General features: G+C 38.3%; 3 protein-coding genes across 3 annotated transcripts; 1 reads left to right on the top strand and 2 right to left on the bottom strand.

Moving 5' to 3' along the window:
- The first annotated feature begins 503 nt into the window (after positions 1 to 503).
- LOC126754147 (trypsin-like) lies at positions 504 to 1285 on the top strand. The gene has a single exon (XM_050466082.1). It carries the CDS (start codon positions 556 to 558, stop codon positions 1216 to 1218), a length of 663 nt encoding a protein of 220 aa, XP_050322039.1. The 5' UTR covers positions 504 to 555; the 3' UTR covers positions 1219 to 1285.
- A 2094-nt stretch (positions 1286 to 3379) lies between these two features.
- LOC126754415 (trypsin-like) lies at positions 3380 to 4149 on the bottom strand. The gene has a single exon (XM_050466360.1). The coding sequence runs from the start codon at positions 4089 to 4091 to the stop codon at positions 3429 to 3431; it is 663 nt and encodes a 220-aa protein (XP_050322317.1). The 5' UTR covers positions 4092 to 4149; the 3' UTR covers positions 3380 to 3428.
- A 7382-nt stretch (positions 4150 to 11531) lies between these two features.
- LOC126754472 (trypsin-like) lies at positions 11532 to 12309 on the bottom strand. The gene has a single exon (XM_050466452.1). It carries the CDS (start codon positions 12262 to 12264, stop codon positions 11602 to 11604), a length of 663 nt encoding a protein of 220 aa, XP_050322409.1. The 5' UTR covers positions 12265 to 12309; the 3' UTR covers positions 11532 to 11601.
- Positions 12310 to 15359: the final 3050 nt, after the last annotated feature.

Genomic DNA, 15359 nt, shown 5'->3' with positions numbered 1-15359 from the left:
GCTTGAAAATTTTAAGTAAATTGCTTTTATTTATTTTTTAATATATTTCGTGCGACTACTCCGCACGAAACAGATTGCTAAGTCCCAGTTTCCTCCCCACAATGTTTTGTACTCGAAAACCCATTCACCCATTAACCAACTGTTTAGACAACTGCCTACTTAAATATTTACAGTTATATAGAACAATATATATGTTTAATTGTCAGCCTCGTGTACTTTGGTGCTTAACGGAAGTTTTTTTGCACGAATTAATTTGCACAGCTTGTCTACGCTTTACGTAATAGGTCACAATTTAATTAAGTTTATGGTTTTTGCGCAATTACGTAACTTTCCGAATATCAGTCGCGCGCAATTTAGGCTATCATATCGCTGACGATCAATAGATAACTCTGTCAACAGCCAATAATCGTACACCAGCGATAGTTTTAAGAAACAACCCGCAACGACGACCGGTATATAAAGAACTGAAAAATCAACACACAGCACAGTCGAAAGCTTTACATCGAGTAAAACATACGCAAAAGCCACGAAACAGTTTACTAATATTTTTGAAATATGAATCAATTACTCGTTTGCAGTTTCTTGTTGGCGATCGCATCGTCTTACGCAGCCGTTGTTCAAGCAGCATCCTATGTCGTTTCAGTTCAAGGAAACGACGGTGGCGACCCAATCTGTGGTGGTGTTCTCATCGGTGAAAAAACTGTGCTGACCACTGCGCAGTGCCTGGCTTTCTACGATCCTGAGCAATTGGTTGTTTCAGTAAACAATGGCGCTCAAATCATCAAGCTTGCAGGTTACACTTTCGATGCAGCATTCGACTTCGTTACCATGGAAAACAACATCGGCCTCTTGAAACTGGCCGAAGCAGCAAACGCTGATATCATTGATCCGGCTCAACAACAACCAGCAACCGGTGCTAGCGGTGTTACCTACAGTTGGGGTACCAATGGCACACTAAACAGTGTCGATGTTGAACTCATCAGCACGAGCGATTGCGGTTCTGGTGATTATGGCTGGAGTGAAGATGAGGTTTTGAATACAATGGTTTGCGGATTGGTAAAAGACAGCAACTCATGCGTTGGTCGTTTCGGTAGTCCAGTAGTCTCCGACAACAAACTGGTTGGTTTGACTGCATGGGGTGGCTGTGGTACCAAGGGTAAAGCAGCTGTTTTCACCGATGTGCCATCTCTACTCTCATGGATCAATAGTAGCCTATAAACTTAGGAATAACTTAAGCAAAAGCTTAGCTTCTTGATATCTAAAATAACAAAGCAAAAAATATTAACTTGGTGTAATTTATTTATTAGTTTATTGATGGTGATGGTGTCAAGTTGTTGTTCTGTTTGCACATTGCTACCAAAAGATCCTCATCCGAGAAACTTAAGCATTAGAGCAAATCTGTTTTGCTTACAGTAGGCACCAGCTCCCAGCTTGATCTTTATATAATTGCCAATTTGAAGATTTTTCTACCTTAACAAATTTTGAAAATGTAAACAAAATCTATTGAGAGTTTTCTTTCTTAAAGGTATTTTCTTTCCCGTTATTGTCAAAAACCGTACCTAAGGCTACATCTTAAAGCAGATTGATATATGTACGTATAAAACAAAAAAACCAGGGTGGAAAAGGTACTGCAAGTTCAGGTTTAAATGAACATTTGCTATTCTCCCAACTTGAAACGATTAAAGCCAGGGAAGTACCTTTAGGTACAAAAGACCTGCTAGTCCCATATATGGAGTCCAGAGTCAGTTTCAACTCGATTTTAGTCATTTTGAGTTCAAATATGCACCGTTCCAAGAAAAATACGCTATCATATTATTATTAAGCTAACTCATATATTGGCCGACATACTTGTACATATGCGGCATAAAGTCACCCGTAAATTTGAAAGTCATTGTATTAGGTATATGGGAGGTAAGAAGGTATTGACAGAATTCAACCAATTTTCGACGGACAGACATGACATCGTCAGAAAAAGATTATTCCTGAACTTCAATTATATATCTCATACATTGACCGATCTACTATAGGTATTGGGGTCCGAATATTCGGTACCTAGGGGTTTGAACAGTTTTATTTGGATTTGAACAATTTTTGGTCATATGGGAGAATACTCTAAAGGGAATATTCGTACAAAGGTTTATCCCGTTATATTAATTTCTTCTTGATTTGTACACTTGGATCGAAAAAAAGCAGAAGATATTTAAAATTGTGTTATATTGGAAGTAAGCGTGCTTGCCGTTCGGTCGGTTTCGCCCTTTTTCGCACTGTGAAATTAGAATGTAAGAAGAATGTTATGTACTGAATTTGGATGAAATTAGTCTAGCAGATTCTGATATATGTGATTAACCTAAAAGTTGGCTCCTTCAAAGCCCTCTCGCATCATCTCGGAGGCAAAAATTAGTGCCTCTGGCATTGGTGATTTATAGTGGTTTAAGTAGTTTTAAACAGTGCCGTTATATAGGGAGTAAGCGAGGTTATCATTCGATTTCATTCATTTTCACAGTATCGGTAATAGTCTTATAGAAATTTTCTTGAAGGAGCTTAGCTATTGTAGCTTTGAAGGTCTAGAAGATATGTGTTTGTTCTAAGCGTTAAATAAAAGCAAATATTTATCACATCGTTTAAAGACAGTTGTGCATACAAACGTAGAATAAAATATCAGAGTTCGTTTCAATTCGTTCAACTGTTTGTTAGAAAGTTTCTAATTTCAGTACGAGCAAATATTTACACGATTTGCGCATAAAATGCGAAATAATTTTTGCAAAACAAAGTAAAAGTAATAAAGTGGGCATTCACGTATCTCAGCTGACATTACGCTTGAACCAGTTGTACTTCTGATCATTGTATCTCGCACTTCAGTTGAAAGGCTACATTGGGAAACTGTCACCTATATCTTCTTAATTAAGAAGTGAACTGGTTTTCAGACAATTCCTATTGAAAATTGAATTTAGATGCTTTTTTTTCGTTTACCGAATAGATACGTACTATGCAGAACTACTATTCTATTTGTAAGCACTACTGTCTTTAAACGGTACTATATACATTTACTTTTATTTCACGTTTGTAAAAATACTACCACAACTTATTCACTGGCTTCAGGAAAAGAAATATGTGAGAACAAAATCTGTTCTGGCTTCCTAACCGCCAGAAAACATTGTTGAAGTAAGTGATTTGATTGTTGAAGAACTTGAAAACAGTACTTGAACGTATAATTATGCTTGCTTGAATTTAGAATAATCTCATCTGAAAAAAAATTTATGTGTTTTTCCAAAATCTATCATTCGACGTTTGTGCGTTAAAGAGTTGCCAACTGGATACCACCATCATCCTCAAACTAATAAATTAATTACATCAAGTTATTATTATTATTAATTTTTTTTTTTACTTTTAGATATGAAGAAAGGCTTTTGCTTAAATTATTCCTAAGTTTATAGGCTACTATTGATCCATGAGAGTAGAGATGGCACATCGGTGAAAACAGCTGCTTTACCCTTGGTACCACAGCCACCCCATGCAGTCAAACCAACCAGTTTGTTGTCGGAGACTACTGGACTACCGAAACGACCAACGCATGAGTTGCTGTCTTTTACCAATCCGCAAACCATTGTATTCAAAACCTCATCTTCACTCCAGCCATAATCACCAGAACCGCAATCGCTCGTGCTGATGAGTTCAACATCGACACTGTTTAGTGTGCCATTGGTACCCCAACTGTAGGTAACACCGCTAGCACCGGTTGCTGGTTGTTGTTGAGCCGGATCAATGATATCAGCGTTTGCTGCTTCGGCCAGTTTCAAGAGGCCGATGTTGTTTTCCATGGTAACGAAGTCGAATGCTGCATCGAAAGTGTAACCTGCAAGCTTGATGATTTGAGCGCCATTGTTTACTGAAACAACCAATTGCTCAGGATCGTAGAAAGCCAGGCACTGCGCAGTGGTCAGCACAGTTTTTTCACCGATGAGAACACCACCACAGATTGGGTCGCCACCGTCGTTTCCTTGAACTGAAACGACATAGGATGCTGCTTGAACAACGGCTGCGTAAGACGATGCGATCGCCAACAAGAAACTGCAAACGACTAATTGATTCATATTTCAAAAATATTAGTAAACTGTTTCGTGGCTTTTGCGTATGTTTTACTGGATGTAAAGCTTTCGACTGTGCTGTGTGTTCATTTTTCAAGTCTTTATATACCGATCGTCGATGCGGGTTGTTCCTTAAAACTATCGCTGGTGTATGATTATTGGCTGTTGAGAGAGTTATCTATTGATCGTTAGCGATATGATGTCTAAATTGCGCGCGACTGATATTCGGAAAGTTACGTAATTGCGCAAAAACCATAAACTTAATTAAATTGTGACCTATTACATAAAGCATAGACAAGCTGTGCAAATTAATTCGTGCAAAAGAACTTCCGTTAAGCACCAAAGTACACGAACCTGACAATTAAACATACATATTGTTCTATATAACTGTAAATATTCAAGGAGGCAGTTGTCTAAACAGTTGGTTAAGCTAGTCAATGGTTTCCGAGTATTAAACATTGTGGGGAGGAAACTGGGACTTAGCAATCTGTTTCGTGCGGAGTAGTCGCACGAAATATATTAAAAAATAAATAAAAGCAATTTACTTAAAATTTTCAAGCAAGTTTTACACACCTTCTTGCTCTTCATGGCCGTCGCCAGTGTAAGTGCCGCCGCCGTTGCTGCAGATTTTTCCATCGCTTGAGCTCGCTCGTCCAACAATAGTACAATCTGGAGCGACGACAATGGCGGACCGGCAATTTTTACCATCGCCGTAGTTAAACAACAAGCAATTGAAAAATTACTATATTAAGTATTTACAAAATCGGTATATTTTTATAAATTCAAGTCGACTAAGATGTACACTCATTTATATTATTAATTATATACCTACAGTAAAAATTTTTCTAATTAAACAGTTCAGCACTTGTTCATCATATATAATTAATGTCAGAATTTTCGAACATCCTGTACCTTAACCAGGAAGCATCATATTAGTTTATGGCATGTTAATAGACGAAACTAGGTCGATGCTATCCCAACTCCCATATTTTAATATAAAGATTTGCCGACTGAAATAATTTTCCGGACTTTGATTCTTGCAAGTTGTGAGAGTATAACAAGTTCGGTTACACCTAAGTTAAGCTCTTCCTTACTTGTTACTGTTTTGTCTTCATCAAAAAGCGTTACTCTGAAGTCACACTATTAAATTGATCAGTGATCTTAAACTTAGAGGTTACGTCATTAATAAGCTTCTATTTGATTAAACAAAGTGGAAGAAATAGTTTATTATCGAATTATTATGTTGCCATTGTACTAAAAATATAATTCAACCAATTACTAAATACAGATTTAAATGGAATTATTTTCATTCATTAACTTGCTAACAGTAATCTTCATTTCTGATGCTATAAACGAGAAGGTCGGTAACTCTGCAATGCGTATTACTATCACCAAAGATAGCTCCGCCGTCGATAAGAGCAAACGATGGAAAAACACTCGAAGAATCGTATGAAGCAAAGTAAAATGGCTTACGTCACACTAATGTGTGGAAAATTTAGAGAAAAATAATGAAGAAGATTAATTTACAAGTTGTTTTTAATGAAAAGTCTTTTTGGAGGCATATAGCCCGTTGTTTAAATTCTACCTTTTCCCCGAAATCCAGATTTATTACTTTGGTAATAAATTTGTACGAGTTGCAAACGGTGTTCCCGAGAAGGCCTCTTCATTATAAGATGACAAAGAAAAATGATTGTACCGCAAGTAACAGCCTCCGAAAAGATCATCCCCAAAAAAAGGATTGCCCCATTGAAAGACATACGCCTAAGCAAAACACCTTTTAAATATAGAATAAAGTATAATAATTTTATCCCATTATTTTCGAAATCTTTAAATCTGTTTCGATGAAATCCCTAAAACACCGTTATGTAAACTAAGTTCTTTAGTTCAAAAGTGTTTATTCGGGATTATTTATAGATAATACGTTATATGTTAGGAATAGTTCAGAACTCATTGCTAAACCACTAAATGGCATGTAATGAAATAAAGCTCGCTATAAAGGAGCTGTTACACCACTTGATTGAAAAAATATTGATATTTCGCATCCACGTGGAAGGTTTCTTACTCCTTCTTGATATCTAAAATAACAAAGCAAAAAATATTAACTTGGTGTAATTTATTTATTAGTTTATTGATGGTGATGGTGTCAAGTTGTTGTTCTGTTTGCACATTGCTACCAAAAGATCCTCATCCGAGAAACTTAAGCATTAGAGCAAATCTGTTTTGCTTACAGTAGGCACCAGCTCCCAGCTTGATCTTTATATAATTGCCAATTTGAAGATTTTTCTACCTTAACAAATTTTGAAAATGTAAACAAAATCTATTGAGAGTTTTCTCTCTTAAAGGTATTTTCTTTCCCGTTATTGTCACAAACCGTACCTAAGGCTACATCTTAAAGCAGATTGATATATGTACGTACAAAACAAAAAAAACAGTGTGGAAAAGGTACTGCAAGTTCAGGTTTAAATGAACATTTGCTATTCTCCCAACTTGAAACGATTAAAGCCAGGGAAGTACCTTTAGGTACAAAAGACCTGCTAGTCCCATATATGGAGTCCAGAGTCAGTTTCAACTCGATTTTAGTCATTTTGAGTTCAAATATGCACCGTTCTAAGAAAAATACGCTATCATATTATTATTAAGCTAACTCATATATTGGCCGACATACTTGTACATATGCGGCACAAAGTCACCCGTAAATTTGAAAGTCATTGTATTAGGTATATGGGAGGTAAGAAGGTATTGACAGAATTCAACCAATTTTCGACGGACAGACATGACATCGTCAGAAAAAGATTATTCCTGAACTTCAATTATATATCTCATACATTGACCGATCTACTATAGGGGAAGGTGGGGGAATGTTGGGCAGGGCAGGGGAATCCCGGGCCAGCGCGATATTTTTTTCCCTAGTATAGGTTGACAGCTGCAACCAACTGTCATCGGCTCGTCTCATGCTAAGCTCAGTTTCTATATAGCACTCGAGCTGTGAACACGTGTTATAACTTCTCTGCGACAACAAAAAAAAATTCGACACTCCGAAAGTTTTTTTCAACTCTGTGTACAGTTGATACAGTTGACAAACAGTCGTCGCATTCGCGACTTGGCACTCACGTCACTGTTGACAGTCATAACTTTGAAATAGTAGATAATTTCGTCTATCTTGGAACCAGCGTAAACACCACCAACAATGTCAGCCTAGAAATCCAACGCAGGATAACTCTTGCCAACAGGTGCTACTTCGGACTGAGTAGGCAATTGAGAAGCAAAGTCCTCTCTCGACAAACAAAAACCAAACTCTATAAGTCACTCATAATTCCCGTCCTGCTGTATGGTGCAGAGTCTTGGACGATGTCAACAACGGATGAGTCGACGTTGCGAGTTTTCGAGAGAAAAGTTCTGCGAAAGATTTATGGTCCTTTGCGCGTTAGCCACGGCGAATACCGCATTCGATGGAACGATGAGCTGTACGAGATATACGACGACATCGACATAGTTCAGCGAATTAAAAGACAGCGGCTACGCTGGCTAGGTCATGTTGTCCGGATGGACGAAAACACTCCAGCTCTGAAAATATTCGACGCAGTACCCGCTGGGGGAAGCAGAGGAAGAGGAAGACCTCCACTCCGTTGGAAAGGACCAAGTGGAGAAGGATCTGGCTTCGCTTGGAATATCCAATTGGCGCCACGTAGCGAAAAAAGAAACGACTGGCGCGCTGTTGTTAACTCGGCTATAATCGCTTAAGCGGTTTCTACGCCAATTAAGAAGAAGAAGTACAGTTGATTTTTTTCACATTTTCCAATAAATTCATCCAGGTAAATATGTTTATAATATTAGTTGAGCCTTTAGCCTTCGACACACAAAAGAAATTTTGCACGAATTTACATTGTGTTCATTATCCACCGCCATTTTGCAAATATGAGCGTTTGGGGAGTTTTTTACATTTGACATGCTAACTTCATATATTTGACGTGTATAAGTGATTTTTCGTGCAGAATTTCAACAACACAATAGTTTTTCAACATTTCCTGATAGTTTCGTGCTCCGAAAATTTTTTTTTAGTCATTATGCGGCGGTACTATCCCAAACAAGAGAAAATTGTTGATTTCGACAACATTTTGGAGGCGATCAAGTCGGTGAAAATACATCACAACAGCGTTCGACAATCTGCGACGGCACACAAAATTCCGAGGACCAACCTGATGCGTTATATTGCAGCATTTGATGGTGCGAGCATCGACGTTACTACTGCCAATGCCGATGTAATGAAGAATTTGCTGGCTGAAAGCACGACGATGGGCACAAAAACAGTGAGTTCTGCTGGTTTCTTTCTTTTTCTTTCATCGAACAATAAATATTTTTTTTTTTATTTCAGATCTTCAACATCGAACAAGAGAAGGCGCTGATAAGCTACATTCTCCAGGCCAGCGACATCAACTATGGAATTAGTTTGATGGAGCTTCGTAAGCTCGCGTATGAATTTGCTCGGAAAGTTGGCGCGTCGTATCCGGATCCATGGAACGACAATCAACAGGCGAGTAAGGATTGGCAGTTGGCGTTCATGAAACGCCACAAAAATTTGTCACTGCGAACACCAGAGCAAGTAAGCCAGAGCCGTGCGAAGCGATTCAACAAAGAGAATGTCGATGCATTCTTTGCCAACCTTTCATCCGTTCTCGGTAAGACGCCGTTTGAACCTCACCGAATATGGAACATGGATGAAACCGGGTGCCCGACCGTGCCAGCCAGACCTGTCAAAACCATCGCGCGCAAAGGACAAAAGCAGGTCGGTTCATCAACATCTGCCGAAAAAGGCACCAATGTGTCTTTGGCTTTGGCCGTCAGCGCTAGTGGCCAGTCTATACCGCCATTCTTCCTCTTTCCCCGAGTCAACATGAAAGAGATTTTTATGACTCATGCGAGTCATGGCGCTGTTGGTGTTGCGAACGGTTCTGGTTACATGAACTCTGACGTATTCCCTCAATTCATGCGTCATTTCATCAAGCACACCGGTGCTATTGCCGATTCGCCAACCATGTTGCTGCTGGACAACCACGGTTCGCATTTATCGATCGAGGCGATAGATTTGGCGTTGGATCATGGCATCACGTTGCTGTCTTTTCCACCGAAATGCATGCACAAAATGCAGCCGCTAGATGTTGCGGTATTTGCACCATTTAAAGGCATGATGACCGTGAAGCATGATGCATGGAAAAAGTCCAATATTGGTGTCACTTTCGATCTGCATCATGTGCCGCTCCTTGTCGATCAGTGCCTCGATGTTATGTTAACGCCGAAAACCATCAAATCCGGCTTCCGAACAACTGGCATCTACCCGTTCGGTGACGAAGAGAAAGACGCCGACATTCAACGTCGAGTTCTTGCCTCTGGTGATGCCATTGTGACTGCTGCGAATGAGGAGGTGTCAACGTCGGAGGCATCGACAAATGCCCCAGCTTCAACAAGTGGTGCTGCATCATTGTCGTTGTCTCTTGTTTCGGCTCCACAGCTCCGTGATGCATTGAAATCGGTTGGCCCGTTGAAATTGGGCACACCTGCGCCGAAATCAAAACGTGGCCGCAAGACAATGGAGTCAACGATTTTGACATCGCCTGAGGTTGTCGCAGATCTGCGTGACAAGGCCGAAAAAAAGCGGCAAAAATTGACGAAGGCAGCCGATGAACCAGCAGCCAAGAAGCAAAAAGGCCGTGGCAAATCGAAGACGCCACGGAAGAGAAGCCCGTCTCCGACCGAAACCGACATCGAAGAGGACTTCGATTTTTGCCCGATTTGCAAGAAAAAGATGCCGAAGCACGAGAATCGTCAAAACACGGCCCATTGCATCGTTTGTGATCGAGGGGTTCACTTGAAATGTGCCGGACCGAACCCGAACACTTACACCTGCATCCACTGCGAGTCGGAATAATTTTTTTCGCCAATTCCTATTTTTCTTATTATTTATGAATCTCTCTTTCATTTCCATTGATAAATAAACGTTTTTCATCGGTAACAATCATGTTTTAATCGATTTACAGACTGGTCCATGCTTTGGAATTTTCACAAAAAATAACTTTTATGTGACTTTTTAACCGAAATCCCCAGGGCCCAACATTCCCCACCTTCCCCTACTGGGGTCCGAATATTCGGTACCTAGGGGTTTGAACAGTTTTATTTGGATTTGAACTATTTTTGGTCATATGGGAGAATACTCTAAAGGGAATATTCGTACAAAGGTTTATCCCGTTATATTAATTTCTTCTTGATTTGTGCACTTGGATCGAAAAAAAGCAGAAGATATTTAAAATTGTGTTATATTGGAAGTAAGCGTGCTTGCCGTTCGGTTTCGCCCTTTTTCGCACTGTGAAATTAGAATGTAAGAAGAATGTTATGTACCGAATTTGGATGAAATTAGTCTAGCAGATTCTGATATATGTGATTAACCTAAAAGTTGGCTCCTTCAAAGCCCTCTCGCATCATCTCGGAGGAAAAAATTAGTGCCTCTGGCATTGCTGATTTACAGTGCTTTAAGTAGTTTTAAACAGTGCCGTTATATAGGGAGTAAGCGAGGTTATCATTCGATTTCATTCATTTTCACAGTATCGGTAATAGTCCTATAGAAATTTTCTTGAAGGAGCTTAGCTATTGTAGCTTTGAAGGTCTAGAAGATATGTGTTTGTTCTAAGCGTTAAATAAAAGCAAATATTTATCACATCGTTTAAAGACAGTTGTGCATACAAACGTAGAATAAAATATCAGAGTTCGTTTCAATTCGTTCAACTGTTTGTTAGAAAGTTTCTAATTTCAGTACGAGCAAATATTTACACGATTTGCGCATAAAATGCGAAATAATTTTTGCAAAACAAAGTAAAAGTAATAAAGTGGGCATTCACGTATCTCAGCTGACATTACGCTTGAACCAGTTGTACTTCTGATCATTGTATCTCGCACTTCAGTTGAAAGGCTACATTGGGAAACTGTCACCTATATCTTCTTAATTAAGAAGTGAACTGGTTTTCAGACAATTCCTATTGAAAATTGAATTTAGATGCTTTTTTTCGTTTACCGAATAGATACGTACTATGCAGAACTACTATTCTATTTGTAAGCACTACTGTCTTTAAACGGTACTATATACATTTACTTTTATTTCACGTTTGTAAAAATACTACCACAACTTATTCACTGGCTTCAGGAAAAGAAATATGTGAGAACAAAATCTGTTCTGGCTTCCTAACCGCCAGAAAACATTGTTGAAGTAAGTGATTTGATTGTTGAAGAACTTGAAAACAGTACTTGAACGTATAATTATGCTTGCTTGAATTTAGAATAATCTCATCTGAAAAAAAATTTATGTGTTTTTCCAAAATCTATCATTCGACGTTTGTGCGTTAAAGAGTTGCCAACTGGATACCACCATCATCCTCAAACTAATAAATTAATTACATCAAGTTATTATTATTATTAATTTTTTTTTACTTTTAGATATGAAGAAAGGCTTTTGCTTAAATTATTCCTAAGTTTATAGGCTACTATTGATCCATGAGAGTAGAGATGGCACATCGGTGAAAACAGCTGCTTTACCCTTGGTACCACAGCCACCCCATGCAGTCAAACCAACCAGTTTGTTGTCGGAGACTACTGGACTACCGAAACGACCAACGCATGAGTTGCTGTCTTTTACCAATCCGCAAACCATTGTATTCAAAACCTCATCTTCACTCCAGCCATAATCACCAGAACCGCAATCGCTCGTGCTGATGAGTTCAACATCGACACTGTTTAGTGTGCCATTGGTACCCCAACTGTAGGTAACACCGCTAGCACCGGTTGCTGGTTGTTGTTGAGCCGGATCAATGATATCAGCGTTTGCTGCTTCGGCCAGTTTCAAGAGGCCGATGTTGTTTTCCATGGTAACGAAGTCGAATGCTGCATCGAAAGTGTAACCTGCAAGCTTGATGATTTGAGCGCCATTGTTTACTGAAACAACCAATTGCTCAGGATCGTAGAAAGCCAGGCACTGCGCAGTGGTCAGCACAGTTTTTTCACCGATGAGAACACCACCACAGATTGGGTCGCCACCGTCGTTTCCTTGAACTGAAACGACATAGGATGCTGCTTGAACAACGGCTGCGTAAGACGATGCGATCGCCAACAAGAAACTGCAAACGAGTAATTGATTCATATTTCAAAAATATTAGTAAACTGTTTCGTGACTTTTGCGTATGTTTTACTGGATGTAAAGCTTTCGACTGTGCTGTGTGTTGATTTTTCAATTCTTTATATACCGGTCGTCGTTGCGGGTTGTTTCTTAAAACTATCGCTGGTGTACGATTATTGGCTGTTGACAGAGTTATCTATTGATCGTCAGTGATATGATAGCCTAAATTGCGCGCGACTGATATTCGTTTATAAATATTCGATCGACACACTTTCGGAAATTTTTTTGTTCTGTAAGTATATAAATAGATAGGCCTTAGCAATAAACGTAGACTTACTGGAACGTAAGCATATCGTTATCAGTTGATTTATAACTTTTGTTGTGTAGTTATATATATGTAATGGCTAATTAAGATAACTCGACTTTTGATTGAATATATTGTTTTTTATCATAGACAGTTTAAGTTTATGAAAATAAGGAGAAGAAGAAAATATATTAAAATATTTTTTATTTACTAACTGTCAGGTATGAACTTCAAACTCTTCAACTGACTACCAGCTTCCCATAAATCACACAAAATTGCACAATTTCTTTATAATGTCTTCTGGTCTTTTACTAAATTTAAAAATTTTGGTGTCTTTCTCTGCTTAATTGCTAAATTACATGACTTCATGTGTTGAGGAAAAGCAAGTAATCAAGTGAAGTAATGTGTCTTGCTGTTATGTGTTTGTATGTATGTGAGCTCGTTGTTTGGATGCAGCCTGCCATGTGGCATTTATTGCAATGACACCCGGTTGGTTGCTCTTTACCTACAGCCAATGCAAACCAATGTTATAAATACACGAGTTAAATACGTGCAGCAGGCAACGCATGAGCTATGTATGTATATGCATTAAACATATATACACAGTCACTTAAGGGCATCATTACCAAATTGCTTTTCGGTTGCAAGTGTAAATGCAATGAAGCGCAGTACATACATCTTTGGACATTTACAAAATTTTTGCTTTAATTTAAATGTTAACTCCACAACTGTGAAATGAACATCTGGTTGATGCTAAAAGGCATTTGTGTTTCATATTTATAAGAACACTTCGTGGGCATCTTTTGTGGCCTTTTATTTCTGGTATTATTTAACATCTTTATTGACTCAATTAACAATTTAATTGCCTTAATTGAAATTTTAACTGAATTAGCTTTCCTTTAGAATAGTTGTAGAGTAAAGTATACAGTTGTATTTACCGAACACCGATTACAGCGTTATTCAATAAAAAAAAACGCCTTCGACAGTCTTTGTTTTGATGGCTGTCGCATTATTGTCACTAAATTTCTTTCCAGTGAGCATTCTATGCAGATCTAAGAACTCGAAGACGCCGGTGCGGACCAGATTGCGATAACAGATACTTTGGGGTAATTCAAAGCTCAGTTTACTCGATTTTACCATCATTTTCATTGATCCATAGATCGGTGTTTTGACTTAATGAAGCAGAACTCCATTCTTTTTCAAATATTGCTATTTCCTGGCCTTCTCTTATTCATTGACTTCATAATTTCGGTTTATCATCTCTCCAAAATTGCTCAGTGTCATCAATTCTCCGACCGTAAATAATTTACACATCTCTCTTCTGAGCATTTTCGGGTACAATTCAAGTTGTACTCTCTCGTACTCAGTCTTTCAAGCTGCCCCCAAGTAAAATCGAGCCGACCTAACACTTCGACTTGAGTTGAAAATGTTGTTTTTTGAACTATAAAAAAATCACAAGTCAAAAGTCAAGAGTACGTGACTGCCATAGTTTAATTCAAAGTTATTTGATTATATTCATAAAAGTTACTTTAAATTCAAGTTTTCAATTGCAAAATTGTAAAGCTATAAAGCGTAGTCATTTTAATGAAACAACATCTGATCGCATATATATATATATATATATATATATATATATATATGTTTTTTAGAATAAATTCTGTAATCTTTTTGAATTTTCAAATAAATACAGTTGACTGCGTGCGTGTGTCAGAACCTTGAATGTGTTACAATTTAGTTTTGCCGAGCTACAGCTCATATAACTTGTAAGATTGAGTGGCATATCTAAAGCTACAGCCTTGTTGCCTAGACTCATGGCATGCATGCACTTGTGCTTATATGTGCAGTTGTGCCACTGCCACTACATTTACATGCAAAGTGTCGTGAAGCACATAAATTACATGCAACATTTTAACAAATTATACTTGCAAAGTTGCCACTACGCCACGCTGCAGCGCAGACGCACGGCAAATTCAAAGGACTTTGTAAGGGATATTGCAATTGCCGAATTGCAAAACTAAAATGTCAACTAACACGGAAAGAAGTCGGAGAGAAGCAGCACGTGAAAGGACTACAGCGAAAGTAGTGGCTGTTCTCAGCATCTGTATTGCGGCCCAGATGACACGCCACAGTGCTAGTACGCTTTAAATACCCAAAAATTGTCAGCTGGTTGACACACAAGCGCATACGGAGCATACCGCAACAGAATACAAGCATATGTCTATATAAATAAGAGTATATATATCATATATACTAACGAAGTATATGTCGCACTCTGACAAGTGTATAAAAACTAAGCAGATATACCATACATGAAACAACAGCCGGAATACACAAGTATAGTATAATACAAATATGTACATATGCGAATAATTTAGCAACTGTAGAATTGTATTCGACTCTTGTGGTTGTCGCTTTTTTTGCACACTCTGACAAATTAACTTTTCCGCAAAATTGCGCATTGCAAGCAGTGTCAACCGAATTTAACTACTCCCAACCAATTTTTTACCTTCCAAACCAACTTTCGCTATCTTTGCATAAAGGGTGTTTTTTGAGAGTTATAGAAATGGAAGCACCCTTAACGAAATTTTCAATATTTTGGCATAAATAGTTGTCAGATTTTATGACATTATATTTAAAATAATCTTGAATATATGGCAACTTCTTTGAGGACCAAAATGACGATCAAATTTTGCACCACTTTTGCCAGCAAGGCAACGCTAACTAGTCAATAACGCATTGGTTAGCACAAATTCAAGCTAATTTACCAGTTTCATGGTATTGCAGATTTCATAAAACCACGAAACGGCAGAACATT

The sequence above is a fragment of the Bactrocera neohumeralis genome, chromosome 2, assembly GCF_024586455.1.
Source record: "Bactrocera neohumeralis isolate Rockhampton chromosome 2, APGP_CSIRO_Bneo_wtdbg2-racon-allhic-juicebox.fasta_v2, whole genome shotgun sequence".
Lineage (NCBI taxonomy): Eukaryota > Metazoa > Arthropoda > Insecta > Diptera > Tephritidae > Bactrocera > Bactrocera neohumeralis.
Note: the sequence above shows the minus strand (reverse complement) of the source record. Positions and strands in the feature narration are given on the sequence as shown.